This window comes from Xenopus laevis, chromosome 2L (genome assembly GCF_017654675.1).
Source record: "Xenopus laevis strain J_2021 chromosome 2L, Xenopus_laevis_v10.1, whole genome shotgun sequence".
NCBI lineage: Eukaryota > Metazoa > Chordata > Amphibia > Anura > Pipidae > Xenopus > Xenopus laevis.
This window is the reverse complement of record NC_054373.1, coordinates 100,092,876-100,104,395: the sequence shown is the minus strand read 5'-3', so window position 1 is coordinate 100,104,395 and position 11,520 is coordinate 100,092,876. Positions and strand designations below refer to the sequence as shown.

Here is an 11,520-nt window from a genome sequence, read left to right as displayed (position 1 = left end):
TATACCCTACTTTATGCGTATACTAGCTAGAGCGGCGAATTGTAAACCTCACTTACATGACGTCCTCTGCGCACTTGGCGGCCATCTTTCAAATGGGCAAGTACGAAATAGATAGCTAGAATAGGTAATTATAACTTATTAGCGTTCGGGAAACAATAACCGGATACATTACGTTTCACGGCAACTTTCTGAATAATTTCCCTTTGGCACCTTCACTTCACGGAAGTTTTTGACGATTTAAAGCAGCGTGTGCGGTGCTGTCTCCATAGTAACCGCACTTCCTTCCCAATTGTCCCAGGGTACAGTGCGGCGCAGGAAGCTGCTGCTGATTCTACAGAGATGGATGAGGAAGAGCTGGAAGTTGTGGAGGAACTTGAGGCAGTGTTACACCTGTCCCCGGAGGTGCAGCAAGCCATCGAGCAGGTGCGGAGCAAGTTTCAGTGATACTGGCGTCGTTATGAAAGGAGCGGGCTCTCATTAGTTGTCAGTGGCAATACATTGAGGATAGGTAGTGGATGCAAGTCATGTATTCTGGCCACTCTCCTAGAATGGGGCTTTACAATCTCTCTGAAACCTCGTTGCATTGTAGTGTACCTCTGTGTGGATGTCCAATATTTTACCCTCCAGCTGTTGTTGGACTATAACAATCACTTTTATAATCTGGTAAGGGGATACTGTAAGTTGTTAACAACAGCTGCAGAGCCATAGGTTGGTTATCACTATATTAGACATTACCCAATAGGACTAGGGGTGAAGACACACAGAGCTACTCGTAACCACTATTTATCACAACTATAAAATAGACAATAGTGATAATTTGCTTTGCTAAGACTTTACATGTGTTTTAGCAGAGGCAATTCTCAGTATTGTCCATGGAATGGTTTTTTTTTGGCATTTTGTAGCCAAAACAAGTATCTGCTACTAGTAGCTGCTACTTATGGCTACATAATACCCTGCGACTGAGAATTGTCTCTGCTAAAACACATGACTTAGCAAAGCCAATTATCACTGTCTATTTTGAGTAGCTGTGTGTCTTCACGCTAAAGTCTCCACAGTAGCTGAATATGGCATGGAAATGAACTATGACTACCTTGTTCTTGTTAAATCAAAGCTTCAAGCATTAAAAGAGCACTGACATATACAGTACAGAGGGAAAAGGTTTCTTGCAGGGCCAGAACTAGGGGTAGGCAGAAGAGGCACATGCCTAGGCCACAAGGGTGCCAAGCACGTACCTATTCTCCCTGGCTGCCCCTAGTTCCTAACTCTTGAAGTGAAGAGGACGTCCTGCTCTCCTGCCGCTGACGCCTGCTGCAAGTAAATACAGGAGAAGCCAAGTACATTACAATACTCTTTGTGCTCCTGCCTCGGATGACCGCTTCTGCCTCTGAGACATGGTAGCGAGCGTGTGTAGACGTATGAGAGCAAACATACGACCTGCAAACGCTCTATGCAATAATTGTCCCGGCACTGGTTTCTTGTATATAAGCTGGAGGTGTACAGGTTTGACATGAGTGCTGTTAGCATATAGAGTGTTGGCAGTGCATGTGTTTTTATACAGGTCATGGAACTCCAAGGTGGCTTCTAATATCCTCATATTTTGCAACAGGGGGTCCTTTATTTATTATAATACACACTTTTCAGTGAGTCATATGACAGAAATGACATCAATAAGCTCCGATTATAACTGATGACATCACTAAGCACCTTTTTTAAGGATATAATTTACAGGATATTCATGGCTCTTGTATATTATAATTTACATTAATATGCCATTTTCATGTTTCGCCAGGGCAAGGGAACTATTGTATGAATGAAATGCAGTGCGATAAACATGAGATACCTACAACTGGTAACATTCTCAGTATTGTCTGTAGGAAAAAACAGCCAATTAGATTTAGAAAGCATGCTATGTATGGTTATACCCATATCTTAGAAATGTTACATTCTTACCTATGACCTGACCATTTCAAGGTCTACAGAATTTCTTGATAATCTAGTTTTAAGTGGTCTTTATTATGGGAGTGTAAGGAGCACTCTATTTTGCCTCAGAAGCAGTGACCATATGGCAGGACTATGCTATATGCAAAAATGTTCAGTCTGCAGTAGAGAGTGATATTCTGAGACTATTTGCAATTGGTTTTCATTTTTTATTATTTGTGGTTTTTTATTTATTTGCAATTTTTCCAGCAGTTTGCCGTTTTCAGCAATCTAGTAGCTATGGTCCAAATTACCCTAGCAACCATGCATTGCCTTGCATAAGAGACTGGAATATGAATAGGAGAGGACCTGAATAGCAAGATAAGTTATAAAAAGTAGCAATAACAATATATTTGTAGCCTTGCAGAGCATTTGTATTTTGAAAGCTGGAAAGAGTCAGAAGAAGAAGGCAAATAATTCAAAATCTATAAAATATAAATAATGATGACCAATTGAAAAGTTGCTTAGAATTGGCCATTCTTTAACATACTAAAAGTTAACCTAAAGGAAACCACACCTTTTACAGCCTCTTTTCCTCTGGGGAGGCATTCCACTAGATTTCGAAGCATTGAGGCTGGGTTGTTTTCTATTCAGCCCAAGTGACATTGGGTAATAGATTGCAGGTGGCCAGTTTAACCTACCTGTGTTCAGCTACTAGAGGTCAGGGCTATGTGCAGCTAATTCAGAGCTAACCAATTCTGTATATACCTTGCTTTGTGCATTGAATTTTTATGGTGCTGTAACCAAATTCTCTTTTGCTACAAAGACAAAAATGTTGTATGCTGTAGTATTAAGGTTTTATTTTACTGGAACCAGGGACCCTAACTCTAACCATGGAAAAGTTTGAATTCGACTATTTGCCACCTAAAACCTGCTGAGTTCATGTACAAGTCAATGGGAGAGGTCCAGTGACCCATTTGAAAAGTTAATAGCCTTCCCGACGATTTTTTCAGAGAAAAACTTGATTCGTGTTTTTGAGTGGGTAATATTCGTTCGAGTTGTAGACGTTCAAATTTTTTCTTAAATAACCTCCCATTCGAATTTCGAATATATTCAAATTTATTAGAGTAAAAAAATTCACATCAATTCAAAATTCGACCTTTGATAAATGGGCCTCGACAGGCCCGGACTGGCAATCTGTGGGTTCTGGCAAATGCCAGAGGGGCTGCTGTATGGTTCCATAGAAAGTTACCATAGAGTGGGCTGGTTGGGGGCTGTTTGGGCTGGTAGGGGGCTGTTTGGGCCTCTGCGTACTTGGAATAGCAGGCCCTATTTTGACTCCCAGTCCAGTCCTGGGCCTCGTAGTGCTCTCCAGGTCTCCATCAAATCTAGACTTGTAAGTCAGAATGCTTGACTCACTGTTTCAGTGAACACATTACCATTTCTCGAGAGTCCAATGGAGTATGTCTGTTAATGTTAGCGCTGTATGTGGCAGTTAACAATAAAAGAAAAATCCATGTGACTGATGAAGAATCTCTTGATTTTATGTTGCTTTTAGAGATGGTTTGGAACTTGTCAGTGAGTGTTCCAGCTGAGAATGTTCAATCTCAGTAGTGATGCCTGGCTCTGGATGTGTAGCTATAGCTATATAGTGTTAATTAAGTATTACATACTGTACATATGCAAGTAAATAAGAAAGTGATGTATGCCTTGCTTATCTTTTAAAAGATGGTAGTAAAATAAAAATTGTAAGGTTTTTAAAGCTATGGCTAAAGTACAAATGTGTAATTATCTCTAGTTGTTTATTGGGCTTAGTTCAAATTATAATTTCAGATTGATTTCTTCTGATCAAATGATTGACATTCTAGCCAGCATATTAGTTAGACTGTCTCTCAACTGGAATTTATCAGTGTCCCTTCTGTCACTGGATCCCTATAGCAAATGCCTATATAATGTACTGTACACATGAAGTTGAGAGAGTGATAAGCTGTAAAGCAAATCGCAAACAGAGTTGTTGTCTAAATAATGATACATCTAGTATAAAAGTAAGCAACAATTATTCATGCTTTTATATTTGTACAGGTATTTCCAAATCAGGACCCACTAGATAGTGCGGATTTCAACGCTGTTGAATATATCAATACTTTGTTTCCAACTGAACAGGTGAGCTACATACTCCTCTAGCATTTTCACACTTTTGAAGCATGATATTGTTATAAGGAGCATTGAAAGTCTTCGCTTAATATTAGTGGAGATAGCAACTATAAAACCACGTGGCTGTAACAGTGGTTTATATTATTAGGTATCATTTACTTGATGGTTTCCCTAGTTTTTTTTCATGAATAATTTATGTTCTTTCATTTGTTATATTTTTAAAAGAACGTGTATCTTAATAAATGAGAATTGCTATTGATAGAGTATTCGTTATAAATTAATTTTATTATGGTGGGGTGCTTCTTTGCCTCTTGGGTTTTCTGAGCACTTATTTTTCTAGTAATTTTGCAGTAATCCCTACTATTCCTGCAAATATGTCAAACAAATGCACATCACGCCTAACAAGCCTACACCTTTGTGTTTTCTACATTCATTTGTTCTTTAATTCTTTGTACAATTCTTTTCTCTCTGCATTTTAATTTCTTTCATATTTCTCAATAAAAGAAAAACTGTTTAAGTTTGCAAGGGCATCTTGCACTTCCAGCTACCACTAGGATGTCAGCCACCAATAGACATAATTTTTATTTAGATTTCATTTGTATATGTGGTCAATGAATGAAGATACATATTTTGAATTGTAAAAAGCTGAAGGTAGGTCGATGTTTATGAAGATTCCTTTCTATTGGCACAGCACTCTACCCACTATCTTATGTTCTTAAAAAAACTTTCCCTTGAGTCAAAATAGTAAGTGTAGTACCTGAAATACAGGTGTACGGGTATATGATTCTGCTACTTTATATTGAGGTTATAAAGCCCCCCATTAATTTATAATTATATAGTAAAATGTGAATTTTAAAAGTGTCTTAAATCTTAGAAACCACTTGCAAAGTAATCTTCCTTACGCAAGTAGGATTATCCCTGTGCAGCAACATTCTGCAGATGCCTGGAAAGGAAGTCTGTGTACTTTTATATGTTCCTGTAAGCATTCTACATGTAGTAGGGATGCATCTAATCCATCCAATATCGGATCTAGCTGAATACCAAATCCTCCACAAAAGATTTGAATGCAGAACCAAATACCAGCTTGATCTAAACAGCCAAAATTCATCTGTATTAAAATAAATATATGAAAAAAATCCACATTTAATAATCTAGCACATTACATTAATGTTTTACTACACATGCATCTATTTTATGATACAGATTTTCAATGTAAAACTGACCCAAACAGTGTCTTCACCTTCCACTAGATGACAGTGTTTGCATTCAGATTACATTCTTTTTCCTCTCCTGTGTAGAAAAGTAGTTACCACCAGAGTCAAGAAATGGACTGAAAAATATTTGTACTGAACATATAAATCTTAATAAATAGACCTCCTTGTTCATTAATTGCTTTTATAACTTCAATCACAGGTTTATGCCTGTTTTTCTTGATATAAATATAATCGTTTAGTTTATATGAGAAAACACTGACCTTTATATTGTATTCATCTTTAAAAGTTATTTCAAAACTGCTGTGCTTATTTTTTTGCAGTCTTTGTCAAACATTGATGAAGTTGTTAGCAAAATTCGTTTAAAAATAAGGTAGGTGCCAGGTCAAACAGTTATTCTTATGAAGTGTTACAGATATTATACAAATAACTACCATCAGCACACACTTGAGCCATACAGTGAGCAATGTGGATATTTTCTTTTACGTGTGTGTGGGCAGTCATAGTGCTCGCCTTGTTGGAGACTTTCTTTAGTGACTTTAATATAACATATAAAAGGACTCAATGCATCCCTAAAAATATGCATATAATGTCCAAATGCTGCATAACTTACCTGCAAAAATGGAAGATACATGCTTGTAATATGGTATATGCAGTTTAAAGGTTTCAGCCTGCTGAATTCATCTTTTCCCTCCATATAGCCATTGTATTAATCAACTCTATGTACCATAAGGATAAGGATTTTTGTTAAATATGTCTACTACTTATTTTGTGTCTCACTTTAAGAGTTTACTTTTAGTTGTCTGTTTATATAAAATTGATCAGAATTTTTTTTGGCCACAGGCGCTTGGATGACAACATCAGAACTGTGGTACGTGGACAAACTAATGTTGGACAAGATGGGAGACAGGTATGTGATTTAGAAATAAGTCAATATGGCAAGTCATTTTCTTATCTGCTTATAAGAGCAGTGTAGTAAAGTGTAACTGCAAAATAGTTTTCAAATATTACAGTAAAATATTACTGTCATGATCAAAGCTTTTGGTAAGCTCATTATAAAAAAAAAAAATAGCTAAGAGGCTGCCTACAGAGAGAAAAGAAAGGGAAAAGGTAATAATATATGCAATGTAACTTTTTGCCTTTTTCTGTTAATGTCAAAAGTACTTTCCAAAATAGTATTCACCTTTGTATTGTCAATATAGGTTTCATAGTTACACTTCAGGATGTGGGTATTTGGTGCACTGCCATAAATGTTGCCACAGTTTTAACACACACTTGGAGTAAATGGGATTGTAAACTGCTCACTTCCATGACACTTCCATGTCACCACATTTTGTGGTACAGTGTATTACTAATCCATAGTGCTTTTTCCTGTTACACAAATCAAATCTAATGTTGTAAATGGAAATCTGGGCAGCAATAGAAGGAGGAGACTTTTATCTGGTGCTTCCTAAAACTCTTTGTTCCATTATACGTTACTGTGGCCACAAGAAGACACAGATTTTGTGAAAATGCGCACCACGTAAATTATTTTCCCTAAAGCATCAACTTTTTACTTACCCTTCAGGACTTCTGTCAGTTACATGAGTTTATCTTGTTGCTATAAAAGCACAGAAAGAAAGCCAGAACCAGATTATGAAAGGTGATGTGTAATAGGCAGTGGCAGTTCTCATGTTTGCCTTTCTTTCTAATGCTTATTAATCTGCTCAAGAACATAAGCAATTATGGCTTGTCAACAACTCTCTGCATCTTTGAGTAGGAGGTCAGATGTGACATTAGCAAGTCAATTTACAGAAGTCTGCGCTGCACATTCACAAACATTTTGAAGTTTTACTTTGCCAACATCACAGACAGAAAGTCTTCGAGGGATAAATCTTTCCTTTCATCCCTCTTAACTGGTGATCAGAAAGGTACAGAAGGGGCGAGCAATTGTTTTTTTCTTTAATAGGTTTCAGTCAACAGAGCTTTTATTCACAAAGGTCAGCTGTCAGAAAAAAAAAGAAATGACTGGATCTGAAGGCTGTGTACTCATGGAATTCTGGATGGCAGTTTGAGTACATTGTGCAGCTGCTGTAGTTGTATGTGGAATTCATTCTCTTTATACTTATTGGGTTATAGACTGTGACCACAGTTCTGGTGGGGTACCTGCAGCTGATGGATATCAAGTAACATTTCAGTCCACACATATACATGTAGCTATAATTATATTGTATCCATATGAAGGATGCTAATTATTCAGAATTGTACTATAGAGTCCTCAAAACTTCTGTCCTCATCTACAAAGCAACTGGCTATTTTCTAAACTGTGTTTTTGTGGAAAAATTTACCTGCGGGGATGCTACCACAACCAAGTTCTTTTGCCTGCATGATACATTTTATATGGCCACCAGTGCAATTAAACCCAAATTCTGCAGGCAGAAGCCTCTTGTGCTATATTTAGAGGACTGTATAGGCTTAGCATGTAGTTTGATGACTTATACCAGCCTGCCAGGTATACTGGATAAATGGTGCACTGAACAATTTCAATCCTTGACAGCATATACAGACAATATTCACATTTTTGAATTTTTTATGGTCAAAACTGTCAAATTTGACTAGGGGATTGGCCAAACTCGATTCGAGTTTTTTAAAAAAATTTGAATCTGATTTTTGATATTTATCGTACTCTTTAAGAATTCAAATTCGACTATTTGCCACCTAAAACCTGCCAAATTACTGTATAAGTCAATGGGAGAGGTCCAGGGATTAGTTTCCAGTCTTCCCGACATTTGACTTTTTTTCGGAGAAAAAACTCAAATTGAGTTTAAACAAATTTAATTCGAGTTTTCGGGTTGTTTAAATTTGTCCGAGTTTAAATAATTTGAAGTTTTATTACATACACTGTGCACTGGTGATACAATTCCAAATATTTCTTCCATTGTTGGATAGGGTCACAAAATGCTTTCCTGGTTTGTGTGTGGAGGTGCCAGCATGCAATTCTGTTGGGGGAAGGGAGGTCCTGCACCTGGCCAGATACAGTGGTTCTGGGTGCAGGCAAACAAGAAGGCTGATGCCAGCCTAGGGGATTATTATTAGACTGTGTTTTTCTGCTGGCCGAGATTCAGCCCTGTGTGGCGTCAGCCTTTAACTTGATTTACAGTATGCACGGTTACCAGACCAAACAGAATTCTAGTCCCTAGATTAAAAAATCGAATTTGCCTTAGTGTGTGTGTGGCTAATTGGGGAGTTTTTTTTTTTTGCGTGATTACGTTTCGTCGAGCCCCACCATGTATGAATTCAATTTAAATGGCTTAGTTAAAGAGGAATTCGAAACAAACACAACTTAAGCTTTTGAAAAGTAAACACAATTTCAAGCAACTTTGCTATATACATCAATTAAAACATATGCAGACTTTTCATGGTTTGGAACAGTTCCCTAAGCCTAGCCCCCTGCTCTCCTGCTGATCTGTCTGACTACTTTGCTGAGTTGGCTGAGTACTGTTACTTTGTATCAACAGCCATCTGCCTTCAGCCTTCATCCTCCAAACCCTCCAATTCCCTGCACACGTGATTTCAATAAGTACTGGAACATAACACTGCAATGCATTGTGGGTTATGTAGTTATGTAGTTCCTGCATGCTGTCTGTAAACTGTGGAGAAGTTGTTACAATTTGCAACATCAGTGTTTAGTCCCTCCTTCCCTGCCAGGATTTCAAATGATGCAGAAAGAGAAGAACTGTTAAACAGCTGGATTTCAGCATAGAAAATGGCATTTATTCATACTTTTTGAAGAAACAGGTAACTGCGATGGGTATATTAGGGGTGTCTCTGTTATGTGGACCTCTTTGTCAAATTTTGTTTTGGAAGCCTGATTTCCCCTTTAATTATGTATTCTTTTGAAAGCATGTAGGTTATACATGGGTCCAGTTCACAGTTGCCTTTTTTTTTTAATAAATATCTACTTTCACTTGAGATCTCCTATTAAGTCTGATTATGCTCATCAATTTTGTGGCCTTAAAAATGTTTTAGACTGCAGCACTGGTTTCAGTTATTGGTCACACAGGCCCTTTATCAAATGTTGCTCCCTCCATTCCTTTCCTATTGTGTTGGTATGGTAGCCATAATTGACCCTTTGAACCACTGCTGTAAACATAGGAAATAATCATGGGTGTTTTAGAGCCCTTTTAACCTTTACTGTGTTTACAGTTCAAGTAAATGGATTTTTGGTTTAGTGAGTGATGAGCAAACAAGAGCAGGCTGATGATTAATTCAGAATGATTGCTGTGTCTGCACCAAAAGCACAATAATAATGCAAGCAGTGTTTGGAGCAGTCTCTTCTTTTCTCATTATAGAGATACTCCATGTGTTGTATATATGTATTTGCATTGCTCTGCGTACATTCCTTTCATCTATATTTTTATCTGTATATTTCTTCTTTTTACAATGAGTAATTAGAGTCAGATTTATTAAAATACGAGTTTGTGAAAAAAAAAAATGCGATGTTCCCTCACGCGCTTTCCGAAGAAAAAAGTTGCTCGTCAGTGGGAAATACATTGTTCCATTCATTTTCAAGGATGCTGAAAATCTTGAAAGTTTTTATAAACTGGAAAAATAAATTCAATTGTAAGAGAATATTCCCGTTGACTTTTCGTTTTTTTTCTCTTTAATAAATTCTGGTTTCAGATAATGCTGAATTTTTTTCTTGCGTCTGCATTTTTTCATTGTGTCTTTCTTAAATTGAGAAAACCTCCAACTCGCCTCTAAGGGGCAGATTTATCAAGGGTCGAATTTCGAAGTACAAAAAACTTGGAAATTCGGCCCTCAAATTAAAAAACTTAGAATTCGAACATCGAATTCGAAGTTTTTTTCACCAAATTTGGCAATCCTACGATCAAATAAAAATCGTTCGAGTGATTAAAGTGTCCTCCTGCCATTGCTTGTTGAGGTTTGTAGTGCAAAAGTAAGTAGACAATATGGATATGTGATCGACTGGTCAGTAGCTATAAAAGGGAGCCCCCTGGAGGGATGTTAATGAATACAGCCATTTCCAGAGTGCCAAGAGTGTTCTCTATGCTGCGTGTATTGTATGCAGAGTAGCTAAAATGGTCATTTATCTTGTCGTATTAAATAATTAAAGGTGATCTGCCCTTTTGCTGATTGGTAGAACTTAATGCTTTAAAAATCCCTTTATACGTAAATACCTAAATGTCTATACATCTTTACATTATTTAATTTGTTAAAATGTGCTCCTACCACATGAATACACGAACAAGAAAGGCTGGATTTCACCCCCCCCCAGGAGTCATCAATATATATATCTATATCAATAAAAATAGACTATTGGCTATATACCCATTAAATCCTACATTGGGTCATATACTAAATTTTGAGCTGTAAATATATAATGTTACTATATATTGTTGGAAAATTATTGTTGAAAACTGTTGAAAATCGGTATTGAATATTCGTACTGTATTCGAAACTGCATAATGAAAACAAGCTTTATTATGAAATATATAGTGAATAAAGTACCCCCTCTTGTAAAATATAAGGATATTATAAGTTACCGAGGAGTTTCATGACCATATAAAAACACGAGGCCAAAGGCCGAGTGTTTTTATACAGGTCATGGAACTCCGAGGTAACTTATAATATCCTCATATTTTGCAACTGGGGGTACTTTATTAATTATAATACACAAATTTCAATGAGTCATGTGACAGAAATGACATCACTACTCACCGTTTATAACTGATGACATCAGAACTCACCGTTTATAAGGATATAATTTACAGGATATTCATGGCTTTTGTGTATTATAAATAAATAAATAAAAACGTTTAAAAAAAAAATCAGGTGTTCCTACCTGATCTTCCTGGATGGCTTATCCCTCCGGAAGAGAGGGTCACCAATTCCCTTCTACAGATGATGACCCAGGTATGCACAGTAATGCTTAAAGGAGAACAAAATCCCTGTACCAAAAAAAGTGCTCCTTAACTGCCTGGCGTTGCCCCACTCTCCCTCCCCGCACTGTGCATTAGTTAAAAAAAAAGCCCTAAAAAAACTTGACTCTAAAATTCAGAGCAGCGCAAAGGAGTTCCAGAGCGCCATCTTCTGCCGCGTCGTATTCTTTCAGGACTCAACTCCTATTTCAGCATGTGTAGTTGAAGAACCATTCATTTGAATATTAGACATTGGATTTTTTTCTTAAATAACCTCCCAGTTGAATTGTGAGTGTATTCAAATTTTAAAAAATTCA

General features: G+C 37.0%; 1 protein-coding gene across 2 annotated transcripts in view; it reads left to right on the top strand.

The window, feature by feature from the left end:
• The first annotated feature begins 293 nt into the window (after positions 1–293).
• The window catches only part of vps53.L (VPS53 GARP complex subunit L homeolog), a 91,233-nt gene continuing 80,006 nt past the window's right edge, over positions 294–11,520 (top strand). Inside the window, exons 1-4 of one of the 2 annotated variants that reach the window (XM_018246912.2) lie at positions 294–423; positions 4,000–4,080; positions 5,606–5,655; positions 6,126–6,192. In XM_018246912.2, the coding sequence (XP_018102401.1) occupies positions 340–423; positions 4,000–4,080; positions 5,606–5,655; positions 6,126–6,192 (282 nt within the window). In that variant the 5' untranslated portion in view covers positions 294–339. Of the gene's footprint in view, positions 424–3,999; positions 4,081–5,605; positions 5,656–6,125; positions 6,193–11,520 lie in introns of those variants that run through there. The other variant, XM_041582245.1, reaches the window with a different exon arrangement.